Source organism: Apis laboriosa, unplaced genomic scaffold (genome assembly GCF_014066325.1).
Source record: "Apis laboriosa isolate Shangri-la unplaced genomic scaffold, ASM1406632v1 scaffold53_cov140, whole genome shotgun sequence".
NCBI lineage: Eukaryota > Metazoa > Arthropoda > Insecta > Hymenoptera > Apidae > Apis > Apis laboriosa.
Window position 1 is genome coordinate 992,068 of NW_025223656.1, and position 17,261 is coordinate 1,009,328.

Here is a 17,261-nt window from a genome sequence, read left to right on the forward strand (position 1 = left end):
AATTTATAAAATAATTTTTTTCAATTAAAAAATGCTCATCATTTAAAATAATTTAAAACAAATTTCATTAATAACTAGTTTATAAATAATAAAAAATTGTTTAATTAAGTATAAAATCCGTTTATAAATTAATTTTCAATAATTGTATTTTTAAATAATAATCGAATGTAAGATAAAAGAATATATTAATTTTACATTTATAAAAAATTTATTTAAATAAGATACAGCTGCACTTTTTTTATCCCCAAGCAGCATATTGGATTACTATCTTTCGTTAGAGACCGTTGCCAGGATTTCAAAAGCAAACGCATAGAATATAGGGGCAGCTGTCGTACATTTCTGCGTCTCTATCCCTCCGCTCTGAACATCACAATCCTATATTTTTCTCTTTCTCATTCTCAAATAGTTATTGGCTTTCCTTCTTCTCTCTTCGATTGCTTGGATTTTTTCAAGGATAATCAATGATAGAGGAATCTAAGAAAAAAAAAAACTATGGAAAAAGCTGCACTTGAATTCAAATCATTATATCTTAATCTTAGTAATATAAATTCGATAAAAATTTTTTTCTTATTCATTAATCTTTCTTACATCTGAACATAATTTACAGAAATGTACTAAAATTTAAAAATTATGTTATAACAATATAAAATTATTATATACACTATTTTCAAAATATATATAATAGTAATAATAGTATACACGTTTTAATTCGTTTCTAAGAAAATAAAATAATATTTAATTTATTTTGATTCATTTTTTATTTTCTTTTATTATATTTAATTAATTCTGCTATCGATAAATACTAATAATTCAAATCTATAATGAACATGCAGAATGATAAATAGTAAACTATAATGTTATTTATATTTATAAACATAAAAACATAGATAGAGGTATATTCTCATCTTACATAATATTGATTATACTTAAAAATTTTTATAAAACTAAGATATGTATTTATGTTCAAATTCTAAGCAGATGTTACATTAAAGATTAGTAGCAACGATCCCTATCTTTCTATCCTTCTTCTCTTGGTTATTCTCTTGAATTCTCTGTTTGCCACATCATCAATAAAGCGGAAGTCGACGGAGAAGATACTTCTAAACATACGCTTTGTGCATTTAAATTTTTATTTTTTCTTTTAAATAATTTTTATTAATTTCGAAAGCAAATTAAAAACAAAATTAAAATAAAATGTGAAAAATTAAATTACATAATTAAATTATTTAATCATAACTTTGGATTAAATATATACCTATATATTTATAAATGAATCCAATTTTCGGATAATACAAGTATTGCATAAATTATTGAAATTATTTAATCATTCACTTTTTCTCGTATTAATTATAATTTTATATAAAATGAAAATATTTATTTATTTTTTCAAAGTAATAAACATATATACATTTTCTTTAAATTCTGCTGAAAATAATATTAATTAATTTTACTATATTTAAAATTTTAAATATTTTAAAATATTTATATATATATTTGATTTCATAAATTATTTGAAATTTAAATGCATGAAAGAGAAGTATTAGAAAGGAAAGATAAATCGTTGCGAGACGTTGCATAAATATGCAATCCCACAGTATACGCAGTCTTCGCAAAAGTTTGCAGAAGTATGCACTAAATTTATACGCGTTACTTTTACGTCGAGTTATCCTTACGTTGCAGTTAATGCTATCTGTTCACAGAAGGGTTAAAGGGTTTCAGCAGTAACATACGCGATCTTTGCTTGTTACTACGCGAGATAAAATCCTCGGAGATTAGAGTAGGAACTCAATTCGTATCTCCACCGGAAATTGTCGACCCTCGCCCCAGGCTAAATCTCTTGTTCGAATCTTTTCTCACTTTTACTATTGCCTCAGTTGCATAATTACGACAAGCTCTTTGACAAATGATAAAATCTTTAATAAAATATATAGTAATTTCTTACATAAAAAATTGTTATACAATTATTATTACAATTATAAAGACATATTAAATAATTATTATTCGTATAAATCAATTCAAAACAGTTTTATATTATATATCTATAAATATTTAAATCTTATATATAATTTATCTTTTTCTTACGATTAAATATGTTTCAGAAAAAATAATAAATTTTAATTAAAAATTTGTAGATAATTATTAGTTTCTATTTATTTTATTTTTATTTTTTATTTCAGTATTTTCAATTTCTTCATTATATTTCTCACAAAGATAGTAAAAAATATTGATATTAATGAAATAAAATTAATTATAAATAATATTAAAAATATATAATTATAAATATACATACCAATTATTTAATTACAATATTATAATTAAAATAAATATAATGTAGATCTATATTATAAAAATAACGTTGATTAAAAATATTTAAATATTAAATTATTAAATTATAAATATATTTAAATTTTTTCAATATTAATTGCTTTTATACACTTTATTACTATATCAATAGTTTATATGTATCATGAATGTTATTTTTATATAGTGCTTTAAAAAAAAGATACATAATAAAAAAAAAATTACGTAAATTAATTTGAAAGATTGAATAAGGTTAGAATAAAATATGTTATGTGAATCATTATAATATACGAATTATATTATGTATAACTTTCTCTCTGGCATTATTTTTAAAAAAATATTTTTTAAAATATTTCCTATATTTAAAAAATTTTTCTTTTTTCGATAAATATCTGTCTTTGACTGAATTCTTACATAATAAAAATTATTTTCTGATACATAAAATATTGCAATGAGATTATATATTCCATTAATAATACATTATATATGAATTATGATGTAATAAATATCAATAATAGCGTTAAGATATCAATAACAGAAAATAATTGGAATTTCAATTTTTTCTTATTCAAAGTTTATAAATGACTAATAATATATTTATTAAAAGGATAGAATTTTTTTAAAAAAAATGTTCTATATATATATATATGTATATATATATATATATATACATATATGAAAATTTTTTATTTTCTATTTTAATATGATGAATATATCAATGTACATATTTATTTAACATTTATTTGTTAATTGTGCTTCAATAATTTTTTATTCATAAACATATATAAATTTTTTAATAATTAAAAATTTATTAAATTATTAATTTTTATCTCCAAATATATTTTTGTATATTTTTAATTTTAATAAATATTATGCTATTATAATATATTGAAAATGCATTATTTTTCATGATCAGATAGAATTTTACTTATCGAGATTCATATTGGAGAACAATAATATATGATGGAAGTTCACTGATTCACCCTTCACTTTCTATTAACTTTTAATATACGTTTCAATGATAGAAGTTTATATTCAGATAAATATACATACTTAACAGAAGTACAATTAATTTATTTTTTTCAATATTATATGTTGAAGAATTTAATTTTAAAAATATATAATTATAATCTTATCATTATTATAATCTAATCATTATTAAAATAATAATATATCAATGAAATGATATAATAGAATAATAGCTATAAATAAATAATATAATATAAATAATATTCTTTACATTGCAAACAAAAAATAGAATATATTGAAAGAAATTCATTCAATCGAGTACAAACGAGAGAAAGTTATACATAATATAATTCGTATAACGTAAAGAATAAAATATAATCTGGCATTATATTCGAATAAAAATTAAAAAAAAAATTTATAACAAAAAATATTAAACAGATAACAATATGAATATTTAAATATTTTAAATTTATAATATATATTATATTATATTATAATTTAATTTTATATTATAAATTATATAACATAATATTGTCATACATTTAATATAACATATTATATTATTATATAAGAATATATTTTAAAAATTAAAAATAAATGAAAATGAAATAAGCACTTCTATATTTCTAATTTTTATCTCAATCATTTCCTTATTCCTATTTCGTTTTTCAAATAGTACATCATATAAGCAAGGAAAAGAAAAATTATATTATAAAGTTAATTAAAAAAATTATATGTTCTGTATGTATATAAATAATTTTATAATAAAGGTACTTGTTAATAATTATTATTTATTATTAATTATTAATTATTATTTATTATTATTAATAATTATTTTATATTTATAACATCTTTTTTATTAACTATAATTTATTTTTTAAAATATATTTATATGATAAAAATCGCAGAAATTAAGTATTTTTCATTATTAAAAATTTAAGAAAAATAAATATTGTTAACAAGAAAAATTATAAAATTTAATAATAAAAAAATAACATTCTATTTTTATATTGTATTTTTATCTTTGTATTATAACACTAAAATTTGTTATTTAAACATTGTCATAATATTGTTATGGTAATATCATCTTTTAATCATTTCAAATAATTTAATCAGAAAAAATTAATATATAAAATTAATAATGTTTTTAAATTTTTATGTTTTAATTATGTTTTTAATATTTATTAAATCTATAAATTGCATAATTATGATTTTTTTAAATTTTTTTAATATAAAATATTTTTTTATCATTTTTTTTAAAGATGAAATCTTATATAATTTGTTTATTTTCATATTTTAAACAAACATTAAATATCATTAATTTGTGAAAAATATAATTTTTTTTATTATGTTACAACATAATATAATTATAATATCATTAACATGATAATAATATTTTAAATACATCAATAATTTTAAATAATTAAAAATTAAAAATATATTAATTAAAAATATATTAAAAATATATTAAAAATAATATTATTATTGTATCATTTTAATATTTATTTGAAATATAAAAAACAACAAATAATAAGTTCACTTAAAAAATTAAAAAAATAAACATCATATTAATTCTTTATTTTACAATATTTAAATTAAAATATTAAATTAATAATTTTGATATAAATAATTTAATATCTTCTTTAAAGAATCATTATTAATAATATATGGTATTATTTAAACAAAATTTAAGAAATTTATTATATTGTAACAAAAAATTTTCCAAAATTGTATAATTTGTTCGTTTTTCTAAAATATCATTTTTTTGTTTTACACTGCAGATTAACATTTGAATCTACCAGATATCCTAATATTTTTCACTTTTAAAAGACACGTTGAAATGCTTGCTTCTAAAAAAATATATATTGAAACATATAATTTTTATTAATCAATGTAATATTTGAATATCTGAATAAATATTATTAAATTTAAACCTCTATTTGAAGTGAAATATTTCAAATTTAATAAAATTTATTATAAAGTAAATTAATTATAAAGAATATAATACATTAGTGCAGAGATTTTCAAATGTTATGTGAATCATTATAATATTCCAGAGATAGCTGAACTATAGTATTGTATAAAATTTTTTTATTTAAAAATTTATTTTCAACATTATCATATAAAATATATTAATTCTAAATAATTCCAATAATCCAAATAAAATGTTAGAATTTGTTTTCCCAAATTTCAGTTTCTCAATTATATAATAAAATAATGTTTAAGAACTCATTATATTTAAATTTTAATATATTTATGATACCTTAATAAAATTTTCAAATTCTGATTTTAGTTATACATGTTTTGAAAAAATTAAGAACCGTTGTATATATAAAAATAAAATCCTATTGGAAGATAGTTTTCATTTGTTTCAACAAGTTTTCAAAGAACTAGCGTAGATATATTTAAGTATTCCAATAGTCATGCTATACGTCTTTCAGAGTCTGCTACCTGAATATTGTTGCAAATTAAAGAACTAAGTAAGAATGGTCCTTTCTTATTTGACACCTATATTTCAAAATTGAAAATATCTTTGAATTTTTATAATATCGTACAATTACTAAACTTAACTATTATAGAAACTATTTTAATACGAAATTTGCATAATATACATAAAATTATAGTTTTAAGTATTATCATATAGTAATAAATTATCTAGTAAACAATATATTTTAAAAATTAATTTTTGCTATTCTTTGCAAAATTGTTTCTTTAAGATATTAGATGATAATTATTGATGATGATTATGATGTATTGAATATTTATAAAATACATTATTAAAATAATATTTATAAAATAAATTAAAAAATTTGAGTTCTTAAACAAAGCTAAAAATTTCAAAGTTAAGCTTTACTACGCGGATTGTTTACTTAAATGTCTGCAGAATTACAATTTATCACCGGCAGGTGTGTTTTGTCATATTTTTTCATTTTTTTTGTGTCTGATTACATTGCAGATGCCAAGACATCTGTTACTTCGATGTGGAAATTACCAAGGATATATTTATAAATCGTTTATTTTCAATTATTTCACTAACAATTCTTATATATTGAATTACAGTATTAATTTATATTTTTGACATTCTTTTTTACTTTTTTCCAAAATTGAAAAATTATTTAAATCAAATATTATTACAATAATATTAATAATAAACATTAGCGTTTAAAGAGAGTAAATTATATTGTTACGTTTTGTTAAAAATAAACTACTTTACAACAACAAATTCGATATAAATAAATAAAATATTCTATTTTAATAATCATTTTGTATGATATTAATTCCTCTATAGTATTCTTATGCATAATTGCGTGCATAATTTTAAATATTGGAAACGAAATTAAATTATGCATAAAATATTCAGCAAAATAATTATTTTTTTTATAGAATTAACTTATTTATTTTTAGAAAGTTGATAATTAATTTTTAAAAAAACTTTTATTCTTCAAAATCTTGAATTTTTTTATACAATTTCTACATCTTATTATTGATTTTATTTAAATTTGTTTATTTTTAATATTATTTTAACAAATATTTATAAAATATTTATAAAAAATATATAAAATATTTATAATATATTTATAAAATTCGATAAAAATATTATAAAAATATGTTTATTATATAGTTATAATCAAATTAATAAAAGAACTAAAGAAATTATGTTATAAACATAATGTTTGATTTTACTTAAAAATCTTCGAAAAATATCTAAAATCTAAAATATCTAAATATCTATCTAAATATCTAAAAATATTATTACAAAATAAATTCGTTAATAAATTTCGTTTGAATTGTGAAATAAAGAATAAAAAATCTAAAAGTTTTAATTTGAAAAAAATGATCTTTTTAATATGTGAAATTAGTTAATATTAAATTAAAGTTTTTAAACTTGCAGCATCTTTATAAATTTTCTGCCGGCAGTGAACCGAAAGCAATCAACTGCAGGTGTACCTCCTCATGCAATTTACTGCGTTTATCGAGGCGCAGACATATTCTTTTTTCCCGAAATTTGTTCTTGGAAATCCGAAACCACAAGAGGTCAATGCCCTATAATTGCAAATTGCACCGAATTGCAATTCTCAGACGTGAAAATGATAAAATTTTATTTTATCTTTCAATATTGATTTAATATTAACTATTTTTCTCGTTGAATTAAAAATGACTGAATCTTTTTTCATAAAAAAATTATAATAAAATTATAATAAAAAAATTATATACTTTTTTACACAAGATAAAAATTCTTTAATTTTGAATTTACCAAATTTTTTTAGAATATTTAATAATGATACATTATTTAATAATGTATCATTATCATTATAGAATTTCAATTATTTTAATCTTTTATTAACTGAATATTTTATTATTCAAATTATATATTATTTATATTCGTAACAATATAAATAAATATCACAATAGTAAAATTCAATTTGAAATTTACACGTTTATATTATATATATTATATATAATAAGATCACATAATATATACATATATATATATATATATATATATTAATTATTGAAACGAAATCAGAAACATTGAGAAATTCATAATTATGCATTAAAAAACAAAAAAAAATGAAATTAAAAATTATTTACAAGACACTTTTTTGTATAGTGAAATTTCTATTAATATATTCGTTATCAATTCATTCATCACATTTTTTCTGCGAAATATTCGTTTAAAATCCAATATTCGTAACAAAATAATTTTTTACTGTTTGATTCATTTTCTACCACGCCTTCTAAATAAAAATAAATTTAAATTTTTAGTTATTTATATATTGACCTAATTCGACAAAAATTACTTTTTTTCATTAATTTCACAATTCAAAAAAAATTGATTCTACATTCTTTCTTTCAAAAACGGATTAATGGTGAAGATATATTCTATAAAATATTAAAAAAAATTATCTTTAATTTTCATTATCTTCATTATAGAAAAATCTTGCATTATCCGAAATTATTTTACCTTTATTCTATTATTTCAGATAATAAAGATTCCGACGGACTACTGACTTACTTTAATTGAAAAAAAAGATAAAAATCTTAAAATGTGATGAAAAAACGGAGGAAAGAAGATAAAGAGAGAAACGTTTCTTGAAATTTTCGGGAACAGGTTACCGCGCGAGCTCCTTTAACGGAAGTCTGTATTGAAAGGGAGTAAAGGGGGTAGGTTCGGAACAGGCGTTCAGTCGATGGCTCCCCACGCGATTTAATGCGTTTATCGAGGTATCGAGGCATTCCTAGTCTTTTTGCGCGGCTCTTGCTCCGAGAATCGTGGGACCAGAGCTCGCCGCTCGTTACACACATACCAGCAGCAGCCCTGTGCGCAGCCCTACTGCCATCACCCCTTAACGCTTCGAGCTCTGCACTCGCTCAATCCTCCACATCCTCTGTGTGTGTGTGTGTGTGTGTGTGCGTGCGTGCGTGCGCGCGCGCGCGCGTGTGTGTGTGTACGTGTGTGTACGGGTGTGTACGTGTATGTACGGGTGTGTGCGTGTGCGTGTGCGCCACTGATCGCTCGAAAGAACAGAGACCGAGATCACAATACCGATAGCGATCGATCTTTTGACCATACGACTGCCAACTACGGAACATTCAATGGATCCTTTTAATTTTTTTTTTTTGTATTTCCCCATTTAATTAGGAGATTTTGCGAAATCGTTAGTGTTTTTTTCGATAATTTGACAATTCTTCTCAAGTTGATTCGTTGGCTTCACTCGTTATAGCTTCGAAATGGTCTCTTCGTTTCGACATGTAATAATTATACTTTATGGTTAATTTTAAAATCATTTCATTTTTTTTTTATATTTGAAGAAATATTTGCTTTTTTCATTATATTTAATTTTAAAAATGCAAAATATGTTATTCCACGAAGCTTATTAAATATACACATTTGAAAAAATTTATATTTTTATAGGTTTCTATATGCATGTATGTTTATATTATAAATATATATTATGTCAGAAATATTTAAATATATATTTATAATATGAAATTTATATAAAATTTTATTACAGGAATACAATAAAAATGAAAATGTTTATGTTGTATTAAATTTGTTAGAATTAAAATATAAATTTGTTAGAATTAAAAGTTAATTTGATATTTATCGTTTTTTTTAATCAAATAAAATATAATAAAAATAAAAGCATTAATTTTATTCTATACTTAATATAATATAATAATATTAAAAAAGCAATTTAACGATACTTACATTTAAATTTGTTTATATTTTCTGAAATAATTTCTATTTTTAATGCAATTATTATGATTTTTAATATTGTATCAATACTTGCTTATATATTTACAGTTATTTTCAAAAATATCAACTTTCTAAATATTTTATATATATTTAATTTTTAATGTATAATTTTTATGCATTCTATTTTTTTATTAGTTATTTATGCCATAGTCGTTAAATAATATAACAATAAAATATCTATATATAATAAAAATTTATTAAATTGATTTTTTTAAATCGATATATAATTTTCATAAAATATACTGGATATCCAATGTGTCAAAATATTTTCATGATCATTCATATTATTCAAAAACAATTGAAACGAGAACAATCTTAAGAATAAATATCTTTATAATTCTGATTTACATTTTATAAAATGATATATATACAAAATATAATAACTATTATGAATAAGATAGTATATAAAGTATTTGAATTATTATTATTATTATTATTTAATTTTAACATAAAATAAAAATTTTTTGCAAAATTATTAATGATTATTTATTAATGATAATAATATATAATAATAATAAATTAACCGAAATGTTTAATTATTTCAAATTATTATTTTTTAAATTTTTATTTGAAATAAAATTTTATATATAAAATTTTGAAATAATATTTTAAACGTGTTATCTATCTAGGAAGCTAGTTATGATTTGTGACATTTTCCCATCGTAGTTGAAAAGCAATAAATTTCGTTATCGAATTGTGAATATAGGGACAGTGTAAACTTCCCCTGATATATCCTCAAGAAATTCTGCGAAACCCTTCTAACCATTTGACGAGACTTATCCTTTTTGTAAACGATAGAAGTTTCATTGGGTTGCAGGAACAGTGCCGCGTGTCGGATGGTGCTTACGTCTCGCTTACAAATGTGCATCCTTCTTGAATTTCATGAATGCATAATTATTTCTTTGTATTACTTCTTCGTTACTAGTTACTACCAATGAGACACACAAATTTTTTACAAATTAATTCATCTGAACATCACCTGATATAATATTTATATTACTGATTTACATTGAACGAAGATTGACGTTGAAATATTTTTATCAAAATAATATAAAAATAATAATTTCTTTACATGCCTTACATCCTTTACATACAATAAATATTAATCTCAAATAAGTTATATAAATCTTGCAAATTCACTTTTTTAAATTGAATATGATTCGCATAATTAATCGCAAAATTAAATAAATATTAACTTATTTAAGAACCATTGTAACAATTCGTAAAATCGATTTCATTAATATTAGAGAAATTTATAAAAATATCATCCAGAATAGATCTAAAAATCAATCTTTAAAAAATATTTAATTGATTGAAACATTTACAATAAATATTTAAAGTTTGTATTTTTCGATTTTGCATAGTTTTCATTATTTTTCATAATATATAACAGATAAAAAAAATAAATTATTTAAAAAAAAAGTAAAATTTATATGTTGAAAAATTATTATATTATTGTATTTCAATTTTCGACTCAATTATGAATATGGTACATTATATAAATATGAAAAATATTAATTATTAATATTTTTTATATTTATATTTATTAATTAATACATAATTAATATATTATATTAATATATAATTAATATATCAATAAAACAAAGGAATATCTATAATAATTCTTCAATGATTCTATAAATTAATATTTAATATATATTCATTTATAATATATATAATAAAATTATAATAAAATTTATTTAATTTTGATTATTTTGTATAAATTACATTTTTTAATTTAGAAAACTGTTAATAAAACCATGTTCGATCAATATTATAGATAAATATTTTGTTAAATAACTTTATAAAAAAAGAATTTAACTTCTATAACTAAAATAATAAAGAATATTAAAAAACATAATATAATGAAAAACATTTAAAGAAATGAAATATATATATATATATATATATATAAATATGTAATATTTGTAATAATATAAATTACTTATATTAAAAATGTACATTATTAAATGTAAATTATATTGTAAAAAATTGCGTGTAAATTAATTTTTATTAAATAAATTAAATAAATATTATATACTTTTTTCATATATTTATATATATGTTACAATTGTTTAAAATGATACATAAAATCATGCATTGACGACAAATATTAATCATCACGGCACGAAACAGTCACACAATTATGTTTCTAATTGAAATGAAACATACATATATCCGAAGCTAAATTAAAACGAATTTATATTAACTGTGTCATCTCACGAATTTATATTAACTGCGATCATCTACTATGTAAACTGAATCATGTGAGAAATTCATTCACGATTTCATTTTACTCGAACTCGTATAAAAAGATCTCTCTCTCCGACCGTTACCACCACACCACTTTACGCTTCATGAAGCACAGAGAGACATACACCTGGCCAGGTGTTCTGTACTACTGGGTCAATATGTGCACGTGATAATGGCGTTGCAGCACCATTGCACTCCGGCAGAAAATTTCAGAAAAAAAATCAACGGTTTTTACTGTAAACTTTCTTTCGCGTTTATGTTATATTCGAATATCGATAACTCAAAACTATAATCTCTATAATTGAAAATATATTTATAATTCTATAAGATTGCAATTTTATTAATTTTCTTCAAAAAAAATCGAAAAATTTTTATATAAAAATATACAAAATCTATTGTGTTCTACATAATCATGAAATTTTATTAAAAATCATTTGTCAACATTTCATGAAACAATAAAAAAATGTTCGAATAATTTTCTGAATCATTATATATGTTACAAGATGTCGAAAAGCAATCTTCTATATTGTTTTTTTCAATTATTAATTCGTTTATAAACATTGAAATATATTGCAGTACATGCATCGATTCAAATAATGTGTTTAAGTCAATAACTCATATGATGCTATGACTATATTACTTTCAATGTGAACTATTAACTTAAACCCATCGCTTGAGTCGATGCAATATGTTTCAGTAAGTTTGTAAGCCGCTTTAATATCAAGTAACATAAAATGCAAAACTTCTATATATCTTGAAACACTATCATGAATCGATTCAAGTGATGGGTTTAAGTCAATAACTCACGCAATGTGTAAATATTATTCAATTGTATATTTAGAAGAAGAATGATGTTTTATATGAGTCATTAACTTATTCTTTAAATTAATGCATCGCAATATATTTCAATATATCTGCAGACTGCTTAATTTTTCAACTACGAACTTATTCACGAAAGTTAATCGTTTTTTTATCAATTTTATGATTAAGTTTATATATTTATACAACAAATAATTCGTATTCAAAAATTGAATTTTCATTTATTAAACTTCTTTTATTTGAAAATTTTAATAAGTTGAAAACAATTCTACAATTCAAAGATAATATTAATCAAATTTTGATTCAACAAATTCCATATATTTCGTTTATTGAAAAACAAAATTAAAATTATTATAATTAATTGATTTGATTGATTTAATTAATTATTATTAATACTTGCTTATTTCTTTATTATATTTATTATTTATTATATTTATCAATTATAATTTGTATAATTAAAAATTATTTTTTCTATCAATGCTATCAATCTTTTTTCGAAAGATTCATTAATGTTAAAAACAGTTTATGTAAAAAAGTTTTTATATATTGAATTTTAAACCATAACTATATAAAAAATATTCGAATTTCCTATTGAGTTGAATTTATTATATTATAATACATAATTTGTTTTTTATAATAATTAATAAAATAATCAATATATTGGATCATCTAGTTTTGAATTTAAATTGATGTATAACCATTTATATTTCACAATCTCTTATTTTTGAATTATTTTACGGAATTTAAAAATCAATTATTTTATTTTATATAACAACAATATATATATAATATATGCATTACATTTCGTTCTCACTAAGCGAAAAAAAAAACGGACAAAATCCATAAAATAAGACCATTTAAAACAATGTTACCGATTAAAATTTTAAAGCACCCACCGGAAAAAGGACCTGGAAGGAAATTTCCTTCGACGACAGGAAATTGGCTGCACCAACTGTTAGTTTATACAACCACTCAACGGCTCTCGCTAGCCGTTGCTAATTATGGGACAATTCTTTTCTTCCTTCCTTTCTTCCTTCCTTCCTTCTTTCCTTCCTCTCCCTAGAACTGTCTTTCGTTCTCGAGCGACTTTAAGGAAACGATTATTCCAAGCTGTTTCATTGCTTACCAACCATAACGGATCAACGACCAAGCAATTATTTAATTGCACATTTTCTTTAACCAACTAACGTATCGAGAACAGACAACAAAGCTTTTATGTCCTTTTGGAAACGAGAGCGACGAGTTTTTCTGGCGTATAGGTTTACACTTTGAAAAATTCTCACGATATCTCCCCAAGTCCTAAGGTAACGAATCCTTACGAAAATAAGAAAAAAAAAAATATGTATATTTTAAAACCATCTCGATTTTAAAGGGATTGATGTCAATTTCTTACCGCGAGAAGAAATTTCTATGGTATCATGCACGGACTACCCGAGAAAAGAAACCAAAACAATCCACGATATAAAATATTTAAATAATGATTCACGATCTTCGAATTAATAAAAAAATTTCAAAATAAGAATTTAAAAGTATTTGAGTAGTTTTAAAAGAATTTGAGTAGTTTTATTCGATCTATACTATAGTAGATATAAATTTATTTAATTTCATAAAGACAACTGGATCGAAGATAATCCAACTATCTGTATAAGTTTAAATAAATTTAGATATAAATTTAAATTATTAGATAATTTATTATTTTTTAATGAATCTAATATATAATTAATTCTTATAATTAATTCTTGATAAACAAGAGAATTAAGAATATCCATTCATTGCGTAATAAAAAATCCGCATATATTTTTTTAATAAATAGCTGCCAAAAACAATCTCTACAACAATATTCAATATAATGATCTTGACAACATATTAAAAAATCATCAATTAATGAAATCGATGAATCTTTTTGTAAATATTTATTAAAAATTATTTGCAAAATATACACAATATTTCGTATATATATTTAAAAAGTTGTGCATTTAAACAAATAAAAAAGTACAGAATCTTTATTAAAATATAAATTTTAAATAAAAATTGTTTATATCATTATCTCAATTTTGTCATAAATAAATATATTACTTTCCTCAAAATATAAAATAATTCATCTAAGTAAAATTTATGATCCATTATCCAAAAATTTTCTTATTAATTCTTCTTCTCCCCATTAGTTCGGATAATGAAGATTCCAATATATTCGAGATAATTATAAGGAAAAAAAAATACATATATTTTATTTATACATATATTATTTACGCTATTTATTCATCAAATGTTGAGAATATAAATTAATATATAGAGCACGTCCGGAACGATTTTCTGGTCCCAGCGAATTTGTTAGAAATTTGTTAGTAAGTAGATCTTCGTCTTTTTTTTTTTTACTTCTACTGATAATTATAATTTATGAGTTATGGATTATCCTATACCATATATATCCTATACCAGAGAATAAAAGCAATTTGAATAGACTGCTCCACGTTGTTTAAATTCGTATTATTCAAAGACTTACTGTACAAAGTATTCGCGACATACTATGAATTTTCAATTGCTTAGAAGAAATATAAAATAGAAAAAATATCTGAATAACCCAAAATTTATATATTAAATATATTTATACACAAATATTAATAAACATTTAAAAAAAATAGTTTATTTTTATATGAAACTAAAAAAATTAACCATAAGAGATATAAGATGATAGATAGAGAAGATATTTCGAAATAAATGAATTTAAAAAATATATTAATTCTAAATGGTATTTTTAAGGAACGGATCAAGAAACTTTTCGAATTTTCAAAAACCTGGATAAAAATAATAAATTTCTATTCTCAAATAATTTATAAAAATATTGTGATATCAATTTATTGTTATTTAACTAATAATAATCCACGTTGAATTAGATTCATTTTAATTCAATTGTATCATCGCTATAATTTATTTTTATTTTATTTTCATATATCATATAATTATATAGTTTCATATAATTTAGCTAAAGAATAAATATTTAATTTTTTATGAGTAAAAAATAATTTATTAATTATGAATTACTGAATTTGAAAGATTCTAGAAATTAAAAATTATAAAATTTTCTTCAAAAATTAAGTTGTTCTTAATAATAATAAAAAAAAAAAAAATAATCATTTTAAATTTCGATATTTTCGTAAAGTTTTGGATTTCAAGTTCTCAAAGTTTTGAGAAAAATCAATTTGCCTAGTATTTTATACATATTGTATAGCTAGTAGTAATATAGATAGTAGAAATATCGCATTCGTAACGAATCGTGAAACTACCTTTTGTTCTCAGAAAAAAAAAATGCGAAGCTACATAAATACTAAAAAATAATATAATGGCTGGATACATAAAATGTTACAAGCTATTATTCTGAAACTATTGTTTTTTTTCCCGTTTAAATTAAAAATTGACAAGAATTAACGATTCAGAATGTGACCAAATTTTTTTTTTTATTTCGAGAAAAATCCATCCACTTTCAAATTTATACAATATATTTATTATAACAACAAAATTTATTGAAAGATTAAAAGAATAAATGATCACAATGAAAAAAATTGGAAAACATGTTGAAGAAAGAATAAAAAAAAATTTATTCTTATCGAATAAATATTTATTAATAATTTTCAGTACAAATATTTATGCATCTCTAGTATTGAGAATTATAAGAAAAATTGTATGAAATTATTCAATAAGATTTTTAAATTATTTTAATCAATATTCATTTTAAAAAAAAGTTTCATTTACAATTTTAGCCATGTTGATTTGATACTAATATATACACATATACATTCGTACTTGCGTTATAAAATAACAGAATTTATTAACCCGATTCCGTTACAAAGACAAATCGAACATCTCTATCGATAGAAATGTTCGACTGTGCTGTTATATACCACGGAGATAGAAATTTTCGAGGGTGCAAGAGAAAAAAATGTTTAGCCAGCGATTTTCGTGGAACTAAGTCTCGGTTAACCACGGGTGGTTTGGCGTGTCGCATCTCGATGTAATCCTCGTAAAAGACAAAGAGAAGAGTAGCTCGCCTCTTTGTTTTAGCATCGAATACTGTAATATATTCGCATTGTTCTCTGCGGCCGGTTTTTGCCTGAGGGCTAACGTCGGCTTGCCCTCCAAAGGTAAAGATTCGTTGCGTCTGTGATGCGGAAAGAAGGGAGAGCTTCTCCCCTTGTGATATATCGGTCCCACAACTCACTTTATTGAAGGTATAGGAGTTCGTGTATATTCGCATGAAAATGTTAACACGCGCCACCCTCGAGAAAGTGCGAATTATATTTATATGAGGGGTTTGCGGTTAGATCGAGATCACTTGGAAGGGAGCCGCGGTAGCGCCAGTTTCTTGTCAATTATGCAAAATCGATTAGACTCGAATAGATTAATAAGATATTATGTCTCGTTTCGAACGATTATCTCGTCATTCGTAACAAAAAACATTAGAGGAAAGGATACGAATATGAAATATGAGAATATTAAGTTTTGTATTGTGAATTTTGACAATATGATTGTAAATTCAAATTACATTATGATAATTGAAATAATCTTTCATAATGATTGTTGTTACTGGTAATTGTGGTAATTGTCTCTTTCTATTCTTTCATTTAATAAACGTTTTATATGATACGAAAGTTTTGTGTAC

At 21.2% G+C, this 17,261-nt stretch overlaps 1 protein-coding gene across 2 annotated transcripts in view; it reads right to left on the bottom strand.

The window, feature by feature from the left end:
• The window catches only part of LOC122717591 (F-box only protein 43-like), a 57,296-nt gene that overhangs the window by 33,513 nt on the left and 6,522 nt on the right, over positions 1-17,261 (bottom strand). Inside the window, exon 2 of one of the 2 annotated variants that reach the window (XM_043941813.1) lies at positions 347-474. The exons of the other annotated variant lie outside the window; for it this stretch is intronic. Coding sequence (XP_043797748.1) covers positions 376-474 — 99 coding nt within the window. The 3' untranslated portion in view covers positions 347-375. Of the gene's footprint in view, positions 1-346; positions 475-17,261 lie in introns of those variants that run through there. 2 annotated transcript variants of the gene reach the window in all.